Source organism: Porites lutea, chromosome 2 (genome assembly GCF_958299795.1).
Source record: "Porites lutea chromosome 2, jaPorLute2.1, whole genome shotgun sequence".
NCBI classification, from domain to species: Eukaryota; Metazoa; Cnidaria; class Anthozoa; order Scleractinia; family Poritidae; genus Porites; species Porites lutea.
Window position 1 is genome coordinate 8,380,012 of NC_133202.1, and position 17,500 is coordinate 8,397,511.

Below are 17,500 nucleotides of genomic sequence, written 5' to 3' on the forward strand. Positions count from 1 at the left end.
TTTACAAAATATAGTTTCGAAATCTCCAAAATGTAAATACAACAATGTTATACTGAGAGCGCCTACATATGACGTTGTAAATGAAATATTTTGTTGTGACTATAAATCGATATTAAAGAGAAATTTATAGAAAATTAAGGCTTTTTCGTCTTTTCCCTTCTATTCTTATCGATGGTGACTATCACGTGTCCTAGCATCCCAGTGATTTCGGTTTCGGAGGCAAAGAATTAACAGAACCAGAACCGGACAAAAAATCGCCGAGTTTACAGACTCGCATTTGCTTTTATTTAAACTAAAAAATTGTAGTAAAAGTGATTGATAGGTCTTCTGGGTGTAAGCATCAGTCACATGATCAATAAAGTCATACTTAGTATTCATTCATATTGATTCAGCGAATAACAGTGCCTTTATTCCCTTTAATTTTGTTCAACCAACTTTTTCCCAGCACATATCCCGGTAGCCAAAAAGCGTTTCGTTTCCTGTTCCCACGCTTTTACCGCGCCAATGACACTCCACAGGGTCGGTGTCGGTCATCTGCTTTATCAAAAACTGATTCTTATTTAAAATCAATTCCACAAAAGCCAGACATTAAACCCTTAAGCGAAAATCTCTCAATGTTTAGGCTTAGACGTGGATATACCGAGACTATGAATCGACATTATCTCACTTAACTACTAGAAATACAATTTCACCGGAACTCAGCTGGAACAGTATACAAATTATAAAAGACAATCCATACATTAGAATAGCTTCCGCGCTCTTGTTGTGCAAAACCAGCTGGCGTAAGAGTTCAGACAATGTCATAACAAGCTTTAATTTGTACGCGTCCAAAGAAATAGTTTTCCTCCATTGCTCACTTATGTAAATGCAGCCGATGTCCGAGTTCACTGTCATTTAGACCGCTGCTCTTAAAAATTCTTTTCGTTCACATAATCTGGGATGCTTTCTGCTGTCCAGCGAGTAAGGTCTAAGAATCCTGATGAGTTTTTACATGTAGGAGTGTCTAGAGCTATAATCTTGTGCTTTTTTTTTTCATTCATTCAGTGCCTTACAAAAGGAGGATTATGCAGACTTCCCATGACTCCATGCGGCAATTTTTCGCGATTTTTCGCCCGTAACGTGGCCATTTTAAATGCATTGTGATCGTCGGAGACGAGTTTTCGATCTTTTAAAAGAGCTTGTTTGACGGCTTGAAGTGAGTTTGTAGCGTGTCATTCCTTTTGATTGGCACCGAATTGAAATACTGAGCGACTTTAGTTTAGTTTTTCTTTTTTAGTTATTAATGTACTATATTAATTAAATGCCTTATTTTCACGAAAAGAGAGCTGAATGTTAATGATGAAGGTATTATCTTCACTGTCACGGTCGAGTACTTCAAGAAATGTGTCACTTTCCTACTACAATAGTCGAGGTTCTGTGAAACCATAATAATTTTTGAAGAGAGGAAGGGATATAATTTCAAGGAACGACAATGGACCTCGTTGTACCTCAACTCAATAATCGACAAATCGAAATTGAACATGGCTGTTTTAAGCCACTGGCAGACGACTGCCCGACTTCTCGAAGACCCATCTGTGAAGTAAACATGAGTAAAACGTACGTAGAGTGAAAATACATGTATACATAAAATAGGTTTAAAGATTATCTCTTTATATAACTAGAATAATTAGTAAAACATATTTTCAAATAAAATCCATTAGTTGCGTATCGAAAAGTGCCCAAAAATTCACAAAAATTCATCTCTCGCGGAAGTCGTGCGCGTAATGTGAGTATCGTGTTTTGAGCCAATATTATGAACAAACACAAAACAATAGACAAAGAAATTAGATCTTGAAAAATTTTGTTGAAAAAATCCATTAGATAATCTTTACAAGCAATCAGCGACTGAGCACACAGCAAAATTCGACACAAAATCACGCCATCTCCAATCAGGGCACATTTTGTAATTTTTCTTTAAACACCGATACCAAAATGAATCAAACGTCTATGAAACATTTCAACCTCCTCCCCAGGGCGCTTTTTTAATGCCAGGGAATAGCGCCCTGGGGACGGGGTTGGAAACATTTATAAATAGTTACATAAATTTCCTTTATCCCCTAGTTGACCATAGAGTAAAAAATGTACCTTAAAATGCTCCAAAACGTTGCTGCCTTGGTTGCATTTGCAAAACAGGCCAAGTGCTCCGCCGTGAAGAAAATAAGGTTGAATTCTTCGAAGAACAATTCATAATGAAAAGCTTTCATTTGCCCATAAAAAGAAACCTGAGCTTTCGTTTGAACTTTCTCAATAACCTGTACAATGAATAGAAATCTCACGCCGTCAAGTTTATCCGAAATTCGCCTGTTAGCCGATAACATATAGCTTAATTAAGCGTACTAAGGTCTCTCCACCAAAGAACTGACAAAAGTGAAATGGCCGAAGACCAAATTCAGCCGTAAAAACTGCAAAGAAGGTACTGTAAAGTCGAACTGGGTATTCAAATCGCAAGAGTGCAAACAAATCACGTAATTCAGGTCCAGGCATTTCGGAGAAACTAAGGAAACTAAGGTTGAAAATCATTTACTGGTAAACTGCGTCTGTGATCAAATCCTGTCAGAAAACATCTGCAGAAACATAAACCACAGGAACTAATTACTAAATATGCATGGAACAGACCAGTCCTAACCTCTAAATGTGAGACTCAAAAAGGCAAAAAAAAAAATTTGCTCAGTCAAAATGTGGAATACTCCATGCACTGCACAAACTACGCAAAAAGAGGGCGAGAAAAACCTCTGTGGTTCTAGCTGACTCTAAGGTCATGTTTCACACTATCACGAGCTCAGTCTTTCTGGTCACGAGCTATTAGTCATGTTTGGCTTGTCAACACTTAATTCAAACCGGACTAATCACAAACTGCGTAAGAAACTAGCCAATCAAAAACACCGACATATGTCCTCGCGACTCTGCGGGATTCGAACACGATATTGTGCACTAATTCGCAGACGCTCTATACAGAAGGTTTAGAGTGTCTGCGACGCATGCAGGCAACACAGAAAAGGTGAGTAACTCACTTGCACATGGCAGCCAAAACTATAAAGAGAGCTGAATGACGTATATTGGGTGCTGTCGTTCCACAAACGTGTTCTTTAAGGTATAGAGGCATTTCTACGATGAAAGTGAGTTTATTGTAGCCTCGCTGTCATGATTTGAATGTGGTCTTCGGCCATTTCATTTTTTTCAGTTCTTTGGCGGAGAGTCGTTAGTAAGCTTAAGCTTGTATGTTATCAGCATATGTTCCCGTGAAAGAAATGAGTGTTAATGATATGTGAAATAAATCATATATGAACCGCGGCAATAAAATAAAAATGAAGAAAAGATCGTCGCAGTGAACGCAATTTATGCAATTGCGTAAAGAAACCTGAAAAAAAAAATCAGGACTTCAACTTCAACGGTCAACCCCGTTGAAGTCCTGAATTTTTTTCAGGCTTCTTTACGCAATTGAATAAATTGCGTTCACTGCATGCGACGATCATTTCTTCATTTTCATTTCATTTCCGCAATTCATATATGATTTATTTCATATATCATTAACACTCATTTCTTTCACGGGAACATATGCTGATAACATACAAGCTTGAGCTGACTAACGACTCTATGCAAAGAACTGAAAAAAATGAAATGGCCGAAGACCACATTCAGCCGTAAAAACTGCAAAGAAGGTACTGTAAATTCGAACTGGGTATTCAAATAGCAAGAGTGCAAATAAATCACGTCTGTATCTTCCCCAAAGACGGGAGCTTGATAGTCTCCTTCGCAGCCGTTATTAGGGTCGTCACGCAATGGGGACAGGAGCGTTGCGTGACGACCCTAATAACGGCTGCGAAGGAGACTAGCAGCTTGATCGAGTTGTTTTCTCAATGCATCCATCTTTAAAGTGATGACGTCACAAACCAATTCGATAATATGTTACAGCGAAATGCATCATGGGAAGACTGCATCATCCTACCTTTTGCCTTATCGTTGACACAAATGTAACAGTGTCCACACAAAGAAAGTGTGCAACTCATTTGCACATGGCAGCCAACACTATAAAGACCTCTATAAATCGCAGATACCCTTTGGGTAACTCCGACTTACAAAATTAAAAAGGTTACTTTGACTGCTAAAAATATGTGAAGGTTTTTTAGTATATGCCAGATTTACAATAATTTGGGGAAACGATATTGGGAACTTTTAGGCAAGTTACAAAATAAGTTTGCGCAATAAATGTTTGACTGTTGTTAAGAAAGCCGCATCTTTTTCTTGAAACTATTCGCAAGGTTAAATCTATATTCCTTTGATTTGTTTTAGTGTAAAGTACACAAGGCCGATGAAGTGGAGGATAAACATAATGTTTTCAGGCATCTTAAGACCGCCTCTCTTTATACTGCTATTTCTTTCACTAACATCCTCAGACGACGGATATAGAAATTACAAAGATGGCGACGTTATAGTTGGTGGTCTTTTCAACATCCACTATTCTGGCACTGATGATCAATGTACTGAGATTTCTACCACAGGGCTAGGATACGCAGAGGCTACCATCTTCGCTATTGAGAAAATTAATAAGAATTCCAGTATTTTACCGAACGTGACAATCGGCTACGATTTAAGAGACTACTGTTGGAGCAAAGCTCGAGCCATGAAAATAGCCTATGACTTCATGTGTGATGGCGATCCAGCACATATGTCTAACCAAAACATCAGCACCTCCCCGACAAGATATGTCAAGGAAACCAAAACCAAGACCATCTCAGCGTTAGTTGGCCCTACCGAGTCCGGAAGCGCAGTGCTAGTAGGAAGTCTTCTTCACGTTTCTGACATTCCCGTCATCAGCCCGAGTGTAACCAGCGATGAATTGAGTTCACAAATGTACAAAAACTTTTTCAGAACAGTTCCACCAGACAACTGGCGGGCAAAGGTCATGGCAGACATCATAGAGCTCTTTAACTGGACATACGTGGCGGCTGTCGGGTTAGATGATTCTTATGGACATAACGGTATTTCGGCCCTGGAAAAAGAATCATTCAACCGTAAAACATTTTGCATTGCTTTTTCTGAGTATATTCCACGGCTAGGTTATTGGAATAAAACCAAGCAAACTGTTTTCAAGATTAAAAGGAGGTCTGAAGTCTCAGTGATCATTGTTTGGCTTTCTGGCGCTTACGGAAGAGCATTTTTTGCAGAAGCAACCACTCAAAATCTTGAAGGAAAGACTTGGATACTTAGTGACGCACTGACCGCGCGGGGAAATTATCTTGACTCTCACCCCACAATACTAAACGGCTCTTCGGGAATAAAGCCACATGACTATTCCGTTCTCGAATTTGAAGAGCACCTTAAGATGATCACCCCTGCAAAAAGCATTGAAAGAGGCGCACACTGGTGGGAAGAGTTCTGGAGATTACATTTCAACTGTTCAGCCACAAACTCCAATGAACAGTCTGGGGTCGCACTTTGCGAAGCAAATCTGACGTTACACCATGCGCTACAAAAGATACGCGGCTCTTTTGTTTCTTACACAATTGACGCTGTATATGCTATTGCACATGCCCTAGATAACATTTACCGCTGTTCTCGTACTATACATGGTGCTGGTAAAAGAGGAAAGTGTCCTCCAGTCAAGCCGGCCGTCAAGGGACGTGATCTGGAGAAATATCTCAGAAATATCAGTTTTGACGGGTTGACTGGTAAGGTGCGATTTGACAAGTTTGGAGATCCTTTAACTGCTTCATACGACATCATAAACTTTCAGCTTGACTCAACCACAGGTAGGACTCTCAAATATATTCGGGTCGGATCTTGGAACAAAAATAACACGCCTAAACTCAAGATAGATTTGTCCAGGCTACGATGGAGAACTCTCTACACCCCGTTATCCTTTTGTTCATCAGAATGTTTGCCAGGTACCAGGAGGGAATTCAACTCGCCATGTTGCTGGGACTGCATAAAGTGCCCAAAGGGAACTGTCAGTACTGAAAACGGATCCACCAATTGCACAAAATGTGACTTGGAGACAAAATCAAACGAAGAGCAAAACAAGTGTGAAAAATTACCGATCATTAACATCACGCATACAACCCCCTCTGGAATCGCGATAACCTTGATGGCTTTGATCGGGGTTATTCTCACGTTGTCAGTTTGCGGCATTTACATCAAGTTATACAACAGCCCAATCGTCAAGGCTTCTAACAGAGAGATCTCTTTTTTGCTGCTCTTTGGCATCTCATCTCTCCACATATTAGCCGTCCTCGAACTTTCTGAACCCAGCCATCCACTTTGCACCGCAGCATCTTTCTGGCGTTATTTTGCTCTTAATCTTTGTATCACGGTGCTCTTTCTGAAAACAATGCGAATGACAAGTGTTTTTGAGGTTGATAAAGTGGCGCAGTTGTTTGCTCCCTGTTACAAAACCCTGACAAGGCAAAGTGTGTTCCTTTCTGTCATGAATTTAGCCTCCGTTTGTTTGTTGGTCCCCTGGATGTTTTTGGACTCTCCGAAGCGTAAAAAGATCATTCGCTTTGATGAGTACGTCTTCCTTGTGTGCAAACCCTTTGAAACAAACGCCGGCCTTGCATTCTTCATATCGGTGTATGCTTACACCTTAATTGTGGCTTTCTTATGTACGTATTACGCTTTCAAAGCACGAGGAATTCCCGAGAACTTTAACGAGACAAGATACATCGGCTTCTCTATGTACATTCTACTTTTGTCATCGCTGGCATATTACCCTGTGGCGTTTGCTTTTGAGAGCTGGTACGTGGCAATTGTGTCTTGTACTACGACGTTAGTAACTTCGTTTGGTTTGTTGGGATGCATGTTCGGACCCAGAATCTACATTCTCTTTTTCCAATCCCAGCAAAACACCATCCAAAGTATCAGGTCGCAGGTCATGGATTTCTCCTTTAGTAATGTAACTGCAACAAGAGCTTTGCCTAGACAAATTAATGAAGAAGTACCTAACGCTGTGCTGGATACCGAAAATTAAAAACGACAGATTGCAGATTGCCAACCAGCTATTCTTTCGACCAGTAACAGGGGAAAATACTTTAAACGCCTCAATCGACTCAAACTTTGCTAAACTGTTTTTTTCTGTATATAGTCCAGTCAACGTACTGATAGACCTCTCACTAATTGCAAAAGAAGTTTTTTCTTCAGTTTTGAAATAAGAAAGCCTCTTTGATATACTTATTAAAAGTCTAGGAAAATTTATGCATGGGAAGACACTTAAATTCAGTTCAATTATAACAGGCTGAATCAGTTACATGAAAATGAGCCTGAATTCTATTTGCGATAGAAAAAAAGCTATTTCGACTTATGAATTAGATTTTTCTGACTGGAACTTTGAGAAGCAAATTTACAAAAGTTAAAAAAACGTGTTAGTGATTTTAGACCTTCAATCATCTTCATCTTCATCTTCATCTACATCTTCATCGAAATCGAGTTGAAGTGCTGTAGCATTGGTGCAACTAGTGCCTCGACAGTGTCCTCAGGCAACTGAACACTTAAGGTTATGTGAAAATCAAGAGCCCATCACAGTCATAGGGTCCTGGTGAAAATGAAATAATCAGCATGTCCGAGCGTACGACAAAAACAGGATTCGAACCTATGACCTCCCAAACACGGCTGGAGGTGGGTCATGATAGGTACCAGTTTTCCATCATGCAATCTCCACCCCCTTTCTTCAGCGGGTATTTGTTCGTCTTCGTCCTTCCACTGGCTAAGTTGTTGGTGGTAGACTCTAATACTGTCGTATGATGCGGCAGCAGCTTTGAGGCTGAATCTGGGAGGTACCAGTAGACACCTTTTCACAAAAGCGACGAAATCGCAGTACATCAAGCAACTCCTTCTCCAGGCTTCCCATTGTAAAGACCAACACGCTGGAAGACTGTCAAACACCTTGACGTGTTCACGAAAGTGGGTATCTCTGACAAACCTCTTTAGTGGAAGACCTTTGCAAATTCCATACAATCCAGAGGTCGGATCGCATCCACTCAGTCTGATAGCATGGACAAAAAGGACATGACGACAAATCTCTTGGCCAAGCTTTTTCTTCACTGATTTTATATTCCAGAATCGACGCTTGGAATTTGCTTTTGATTCTGGTTGGAAAAAAGGTCTAATATATCTAACTCTGCATGATAACAGAGCAGAATAAGAAGATCAGTGTCATCCCCGTCCAGCACGGTGTCCATTGTTCTTGAACTTCCTACAGCTTTGTCTACTATGAGCAAATCAGCATCAGCTGTCGAGTGATAAACTTGGCAATTGGCCTGCTGAAGATAACGACTAAGCATATTAATGAAGGACTGTTTATTGCTTTTGTTTGCCAGAAGCAATCCTTCTTCATTGTAAGTTTCATGTCGTCAGTAAATGTGACGGTTGCACCTACTTTCCCTCCTGCACACCTTTGTGACATTCTCTTTGTGGATGCCTTTGTGTATCCATGAAAGACAATGATCGCCTGCCCATACTTCTGGTCCATATAATTGCAGTACAATGCACGGATATTCTGATGGGTAGACCCTTGAGGCCAGGGGATTCGGGAATGAATGAATGAGTACACCACCATCCCGAACAAATTGGAGCTCTCCTTGAGAAACTGTGACATCTGAGCTTTCCAAAGTAAGAGCCCAAATAGCATCAGCAAGAACTGGCTTGGGTGGTTGGAGCAACATAAGTGAAGAATCAAACACAGCAGGTAAATAGCTGCATAGTTCAGTTTTTGAACATTGCTTCCATCTCATTCAATGATTTCAAAGCTACAATTACACGCTGGAATAGGAACTGCGGGTCTACTTGGATCTTCTCTTCATCAATGTCAACCGATGACGTTGTAGCAAGAGTCACAGCCTGATTTCTTTGTTTGAAGGCAAACTCCGGGACAAACTTTCCAGTCATTGACGCTAAGATACCCTGTCCAATATCCCTAGAATCAGCTACATTTACAATATAATTTGCATGGACACCATTCATGATGTTTCTTAGGCCTGGCTGAGCAGTGAAGGGATTCTGCTCAGCTAAGGCATTTAGCAGAGTTTGGGTATCTTTCATGTCACGGTTTTGTCTGCACTCTGAAATGTCCACATTTTGCTCGCTGGTACTGTAACAGATTCCTGTGAGATCCAGCATAGCAAGATTCATCTCAGCACAGACTGGCACCAAAAGGAGCCATATCAGCCGCTGTTGCTCTGTCATGCCTCTTCCTCTCTTTAAGACACCACTCGTCTTCATGTTTCTCATTAACACCTGCTCTAAAACAAGGTCTGTGGACAGCCCAGCCCATTTTCTTTCATTTCTTCGTACTACGTAGAATCCATCAATTAGTTTCTGGTACACAACAGGGTGTTCACTCTCTAGACGGACCAATGCAGGTACAACTGAGAGGTGTAAAGGTTGTGACCAGAAGCTGCCAAATAGAAAAGAATTTCAGAAAGAGCTTCAAGATGCTGTACCCAGTATCCAGTACGTTCTGTTTTGATAAATTTTCTTAGAATCTCGACCATGTCCATGTACTACAATCAGAGTTTAGCATTGCGATTGTCTTGAAGGGATTCCTACTATGAAGCAGTTTTCATATCAAAAATACCATTCACTGTGCAGATTCAACTATGTCTGCTTGCGACTCAATTATGTCCGTTTGTCATTCGATTATGTCTGCTTGTCATTCGATTATGTCTTCTTGTCATTCAATTATGTTCGTCTGTCTGTCAGTTATGTCTTCTTGTCATTCAATTGCTATATCTCATCATGCCTGCTTGACATTCAGTTATGTTCGTAATATCATAGGTGACGAATTACTCCTTAATTTTTGCGCGAAATTTCAGCGATAATTTGTAATTTCACATGTGAAATTGCAAAATTGCCATGGCAACCTAATTCCGTACGTCTCAGTGTCAAGATGGCGACGAAGTTTTAAATCAATGAATGAAGATACCAGGGCATAAAAGACGCTTTAGAAAACCTGAACACACGAAAGGGCACATCAAGAAGGATTGTAACAGGTATTTTGTCGAAAACTTCTGAACTTAAGCCAAATTTAAACTCTAAACGTTCGAGCGAGTGGAGTTCTCGATCGATACGATCCAGGATAAACATGTCAAACATTCAAGATTGCTAACGTAATTCGTCACCCTAGATATAATAGGTAATCAAATGGTATACTATTGAAATTAGGGAATAATTTAAATTGCGTTTTGTCCTAATAAGGATTTGGACAAAACGCGCGTGAAATTATTCTCTAATTTCACTCGTCACCATTTGATTACACATACATATTATCTTTCAATTACTACTTTTTGTCATTAATTATCCCTGGTCATTTAGTCATTTGATACGTCTTTAATTATAACTGTTTGTCACGCAATTTCTTACTTTATAAACTTCATTGAATTACGGCTTGTTGCGATTCAATTATTCAATATCGATTTAATATCGATTTACCGCTTGTACCTGAGCTCGCAAAAGCACCGCTGAAGATTACTGACTGACATCTTCGTACAGGCTTCTTTGCGCCATTCTTGCACGAGGTTTGAAAACGGCGTCGAAGGAAATTCAAGATGTGAGCGAGTCCGACGGAAGAGGAGAAAATTATCAACGAGCATTAACATTGTTGAATGAAGCGGTGGTTATCCTGAGGTCACCATGCACGTTGACAGATCATCCGCAACAGCTTCCAGTGCAACGAACTGTAGGCTCAGTTCAAGTTCCTGCCACTCCTGTAAGGGGACAATTACAAGAAATGGCGCGTCTTTTTCCGTTTTACAGTCAGGGCGCATCTGTCGGTAAAGTTAGTTCCCGTCAACCCTTTAAGCGATTTCGACCAAGTCAAGTGGGCCCCAAAAAGGTTTTAAACTAAAGGAAACCTGGACTCAAACGTTCATCTGCCTGTGTGAATCAGACCAGTTGGTAGTGCCTTCAAGAGAGTAGAAAGTAATTTTAAAAGAAGCAGGTCTCGGCGAAAAAAGAATTACATTCGATAAGTACGGACGCTACCAACAGTTGCAGTCTTAATTGAATGACAAGAAGACATGCATGGTGACCTCAGGATATCCACCGCTTCATTCAGCAATGTTAATACCCGTTGATAAATTTCCCCTTTTCCGTCGAAATCGCTCACATCTTGAATTTCCTTCGACGCCATTTTCAAACCTCGTGCAAGAAAGGCAAAGAAGCCCGCGCGAAGATGTCAGTCAGTAATCAGCGGTGCTTTTGGGGTTCAGACATAAGCGGTCAATCGATATTGAATCGATATTGAATAATTGAATCGCAACAAGCCCTAATTTAATGAAGTTCCAGATTGCTTGTTAGCTTAATTGGTAGAGCGCTGCACCGGTATCGCAGAGGTCACAGAAGGATTCGAATCCCGTACAAGCCTGAATTTTTTTTTCAAACTTTCTTTTCGCAACTGCATAAGTTGCGTATGTAACTGTGATGATCTTCCTTCAATTAATTAGAAGTTCATGAAGTAAGAAACTGCGTGACAAACAGTTTTAATTAAATGACTAAATGACCAGGGATAATTTGAAAGACAAACGTACATAATTGAATGACAGACAGATATAATTAAATGACAAGCAGACATAATTGAATCTGCACAGTGAATAGTATTTTAAATCTGAAAACTGCTTCATATCCTACTGCTATTAGAGCAGATGTTTGATCTTACTGATTGCACTGACCGAAATGACTTTTTCCACTGATTTCTTTCTAACCATTAAATTGATCTTCGTACAGAGCACGAGCTTCCTGAAGCTTTAAAGCAGGTGTACCTTGCATTGTCTCCTCTGCAGCTATTGCATCATTCACGCCAGGGGCATTAGCTTCTACTTCAAGATCAGGAATGAACACTCCTAGGGCTTTAGAAAGGATAAGGGTATTAAGAGCTGCATCAACGACCTTGCGATTGCTTTCGCAGTAAGAATGCGCTCAACTGCAGTTGGTGCATAAATCAATTCCAGAAGTTTCTTTAGCCCAGATTCTTTCATTAGGTGCCCAATGCTACCAAGGAAACTCATCTCCGTGTGAAAACTTCCAAGACGGAGAACTACCTGACGGAGACTACTATTCGGAGGCTCAGACTCTATAATCATCAACACCTTCCATAATACCTTCTATAATCATCAACACCTGCCAACACAGTGGCTGATCAAAGGTAATGAGGTCTACATGTGGCGTTACTTGAGCTCATGTTTATCATTAGAAGAAAGACTACCGATGATTGACTAGGAAACTGCCTCGATGAGCGAATTGCATCATGACAGACCAGGTCGGTCTTGATACACTAAACGGGAGTGATGTTTTCCAAAGTACATCTGGATTAGTTAAAATTATGTAATGTTATTATCAGTTCCCTAAAAGAAAAAAATTTCTTTCTTACTCAGAAGACTTACATGTACAATAGTGAAGCAGAAAACAACGATACTTTTTAAATAAAATTATACGTATCCACTTTGCTTCATTAAAACATGTTTAAGTGTGTTTCTTGTTATTTTATAGTTTTCTTTTAACAAGATTTCAACAAAGAAGCTGAAATTTGATTCTGACCTACTCAGATCAAATCCGTCATGGAGGCCGCCATATTTAATATGAAAATTGAGCCTGCAGTGCAGCCTACCAGCGGTACTCATTTTAAGCGTTGTTGATTCACCTAAACAAACTTCCACATCAATCAAACCACTTCTTTTGTTTAGTTTTAACCGTTAAAAGAGCGAAAGGTAGTTTCTTTATCATTAGCCTCGCTTTCATATTGAAAGATTTCTTTCTGACTTTTATCACTTTCCCACTATCTTCTTACTCTAGACTTTTACTATGTTAGAGAGGGAACCTTACCTTTTACAAAACGGCAAAAATCAGTTCTGTTGCCAAAAATCATACATTCCCTACCTCTATAACACCGAAACCTCTGTAAAGCGGATACTTGGTTCTGTCCCTTTGGTGTCTTTGTTAAGAAGTTTGACTGTAGTGTGAACATAGCCTCACACAATCAGCTGTCATTCCAATAAAGCTGAGTGTCCCTAAAGGCACGTTCTACTACAGTTAAACCTCTCCACAACGGCCACCTTAGGGACAGAATAAAGTAGCCATTGTAGAGAGGTTTAAACAAGAGTCAATGTATGGACTGTCGGACAAAAAATTGGCCGTTGTAGGGAGGTGGTCGTTACTGGAGGTTGGACTGTGTTCATAATCCAACCTTTGTGTTTACGTGAAGGTTTAAGTATGTTCATAAAAATGCTCCAGATTTGTTGAGGAATTATTTTATCAAGTGATCACTAGGAGTAAAGGTTTAATTCCTAAGGTACGTACAGAATCTGCAAAGAAAGGCTGCAATTTCATACTGTAATCCAAGCTTTTAGTAATTTGCCACCTCATTTGAAAGCTAGTAATTAAAAAGTTAGAGGTTTTTAAAACGAAGTTTATATTGTTTTAAGTTTTTATTGTGAGACATTAAACATTTCGTTCAGATTTACTGATTGCTGTGACCTGCATTAGGAGTAAACTCCACGAACGGCAACCTTCTCTACAATGGCCACCTTTCTACAACCACCGCTTTCTTCTGTCACCGAGGTGGTCATTGTGGAGAGGTTCAACTGTATACATATTTCACAGGATAAATTTAAATTAATACATCGAAGGGGACCGAAACATATGAGAAGGAACATTTAAAGTAAAGTAAAGTATTTTCTTGTAATATAAACTTGCAATATCAAAGACAAACTCCTTGGTGAGAATTTTCGTGAATAATCTAACTAAAACCACATCTAAAAACTTGCCTGATCTGGCTTGGCTAAACAGGTTTTAATATTTTTCCGAGAAATAAAATGACAAACTCCTGCTAGCCGGTTCTTAAACCACTTGGTTATTACTGTATTCGGCGAATTAACACCCGGGCACCTGCTGATATGCTTAAAATACTCAATGAAAAATTTCAAAAATCTTTTCTTTCCCTTCACCATAAGATAAAAGCCTTCTTTATACACTGTGCATGCGAATAAAAAGCAGTGTTCACAATACTTGTGGGAGAACTGCTCCAAATTATCTGATAAAATGAGTCCAAGAGAGCCACTGAGCTTCACAATGATTATTAAAATTTGAACAAAAGGTTGGCCTTCCGGCTGGCAGTTTCCAAGGCATACTATATGTTTAACAAAACCGTCCCGCTGAACAACATATGGTATTTCTCGTTCGTAAGCTCACATATATTTACTGCGGCTTGCTGAGTGAATCTCCTCTGGAGCTATAGTTCTTACATTTGTTCGGAGCGCGCCTTCTTGATCGATAGCGTGGGACTTTTTTATCATCTCAGAGCAATCTGCCAATAAAACATCGTTCTGAATCACATTCATATGAATCAGATACCAAATAAGTTAAGTAAAACATTTTTCACTCTGAAAACGATGCAAGGAGCCAGTCATTAGTCTTTAAGACTAGTCTGCTACATCACAACAAGAAAATAAATTATGTGGTAAAAGGTAAAAACACGTCACTAAGATCTCACGGGCTTTATGTTGCGTATCACGAAAAAAGGCAGGCGGTTTTTGCGAGTTTTCAATCAAAGATGTCCACTCCGAGAACGCAAGTATCTAATTTAGCCCGAATTGTATATATTTGAACCTTTTAAAAAGTGGGAAATGAAGCAAAACATTTTCGTCGTAGGAGCACTTTAAATGGTAAATGACTTATCCGATCACCGAGTGTCAAAGTAGTCAAAATTTCCAGTAAAACTACCAATGGTTTCACTCAATGAGAAGATTAGCAAAAAATAAATGGTTTATTTAAATTTGAAATGGACCCACGCAAAAACAGATGGTATGGTAAAACAACAATCGTTTTATTACTTATCCTGACATCGCCCAAGTTGATTATTTTGCGTTGAATACGAAAAATATATAAGTGAAACTAAAAAAGAACAGGTTTTGTCACTAATTTGGCGCAAGATTAAGAGAGCGAAGAACCGTTCCCAGCATACTGAATGTGATTCATGTATCGGTAAGGTTACTACTAGTACTAGTTCCCTTTTGCACTAAATTCCTCCTCACAAATTTTCTGTCTTAAAATCAGAAGACACCTTGTGAATATGACAGTATTTTTTAGCTTATTGACCTTTCTGGATATGAATGGAAAGGACTCTAAACTCAACAATTCAGTTTTTTCTCTAACCTCCAATAACAAAAGGATTCTTTTTGGTCATTTTGAAAATGACAATAGAAGTTAATATATTACTGTTTCTTCCGTGTGCCATTTTGAGTCAGAATGTTCACAAACACCTTATCACTCAATTTTAATGTTTCCTCTACGGCTTTGACTTAAAGACTTTTCGAATGATAAACCATTTACACCGTTCGAGTAACAAAATTGTCAAAGTTACTACCACAAACATTCATAACTTTATTTAACTTCAGATTTTAGAGTATCCTAAAGGCTAGTATCTCCGTTGAGTGACACATACAACATCACACATAAAAATCATATTTACATTAAAACACAAACCATTGGTAACAGTAAACGTCTAATTTATGAAACTATGAGAAACAAGTAAACGTCTAAGTTCCTTCAGACTAATGGTTCTCCTAAAAGAATCGCGAGGCGAGTACCAATATTTCGCTGCGGCATCCCGGGGAGGGTACTTGGGTTAATTTTTGCGGCATGGTAGGTACATGTGCCGCTGGCCTCTCAGAGCCCCTACCCCACTATAGTCTATTCTGTGGCCAATTTTAGACCCACCTTAGTCACTTGTGGAGAAAATATGTTATTTTCGCAATACCAACTTAGTCACTTTCTATTTTTATGAATTGACCCATTTTTTAGATTGAATGAAGAACACTTTACTTTTCTTCTACAATACAAACATTCTGGTGCGTTTGCTTACCGTAAATATGAAGAACTGTCTTACACCAAAAAATCCGAAAGTGTGCGACACCATTCTAGCAATTCTATTGAAAATGCGACCCCATCCAGCGGCACCTCTCCATTAGCCTTTTATAAGGAAAACGAGTTAAGGAGTTAAGGCTATATGTAGGTGTTTGGGGTTTGGCCAGACGAACACATTCATACCTCTTAAGTTATATTCAGTCATGTTAGCTATATTCAGCTCTAGTAAAGTATCATAGTCACAGTTACTGAAACGTTTGATGCCACCTTTTTCCTCCAGTAAAGGGTAAACGTCGATCATCCTCAGCAAGGTGAAAACCACCTTCGGACACTCCCTCCTTTCAATTCACGAAATATTATTCACAATAAAATAAGACTAAGCAAGGGTATATGTTAATCATGTTGTTAAGGCTATATCCAAATTCCTTTGATACTTCCTTTTCCGTTTGTTAAACATGAGCGAAAAAGACAAAACGGCCTAAAGATAATAATTAGATACTTTACACTTCTTTTTGTGTGTCTGGCTATCTCCAGCGGGCGTGGGAAATATTTTAGGGGAATCATGTTAGCATGTCCAAATGTCTATCAATATGATTCTCCTCCAGGGTACTGCACAGCATATAAAGACGATGACTTGGATGAGAAGTATAGTGTTCTCCAGCCTCTTAAGACTATTTCTGTTTATATCCCCATTTATTCCACAAACATCCTGCAACCACGATTTTAGAGCTTACAAGGATGGCGACGTAATAGTCGGGGTTCTGCTCAGCATACGCTGACCAGAGGGTGATGATCACTGCGGTAATCTTTTCACAACTGGACTGGGGCATGTAGAAGCTATAATATACGCTATTGAAAGCATAAACAAGAATCCCGTTCTTCTTCCGAACGTGACGCTCGGATATGACATACGAAACTACTGTTTTAGCACGAACAAAGCTGTGAAAATAGCCTATGACTTCATGCAAGATGATTCTGCAACGGACAATAGCATGCAAAACGGATCCAAGCCGATCTCAGTGCTTATTGGTCCTGACACTTCCGCCAGCGCAGTGCTGGTTGGAAGCTTTCTTCAAGTCGTTGACATTCCTGCCATCAGCTCAATTGCCACAAGCGTAGACTTGAGTTCAAAATTGCACGAAAACTTCTTCAGAACAGTTCCACCTGACATCTGGCAGGCAAAGGTCATGGCAGACATTATAGAACTCTTTAACTGGACATACGTGGCGGCTGTGGGTTTGGATAACTCTTACGGACGGAATGGTATTTGGGCACTAGAGAAAGAATCATACAACAGAAAAACCTTCTGCGTTGCCTTTTCGGAGCACATCCCACGACGAGACTATCATGATAAGATCAAACAAACGGTTGCTAAGATTAAGCTCAGGTCTAATATCGGAGTGATCGTCGTCTGGCTAGCAAGCGATTATGGTAGAGAATTTTTTCGAGAGGCAACGAGTAAAAACCTTATAGAAAAGACTTGGATACTCAGCGACGCGTTGACCTCTGAAGAAGCTGTGTTACTTGACCCTAACTTTGCAATGCTTAATGGCTCCTTAGGAATACAACCACATGACTATCCAGTACCCGACTTTGAAGAGCATCTTAAGAT

General features: G+C 39.7%; 1 protein-coding gene and 1 pseudogene across 1 annotated transcript; both read left to right on the top strand.

Moving 5' to 3' along the window:
- Positions 1 to 4,369: 4,369 nt before the first annotated feature.
- On the top strand, positions 4,370 to 7,006 carry LOC140925562 (extracellular calcium-sensing receptor-like). Its single transcript, XM_073375496.1, has one exon. The coding sequence runs from the start codon at positions 4,370 to 4,372 to the stop codon at positions 7,004 to 7,006; it is 2,637 nt and encodes an 878-aa protein (XP_073231597.1).
- A 9,472-nt stretch (positions 7,007 to 16,478) lies between these two features.
- Positions 16,479 to 17,500, top strand: part of LOC140925563 (extracellular calcium-sensing receptor-like) — a 2,639-nt pseudogene continuing 1,617 nt past the window's right edge.

Coding starts and splice junctions, on each gene's coding strand:
- LOC140925562 (XM_073375496.1), top strand. CDS start 4,370: ATGTTTTCAGGCATCTTAAGACCGCCTCTCTTTATACTGCTATTTCTT.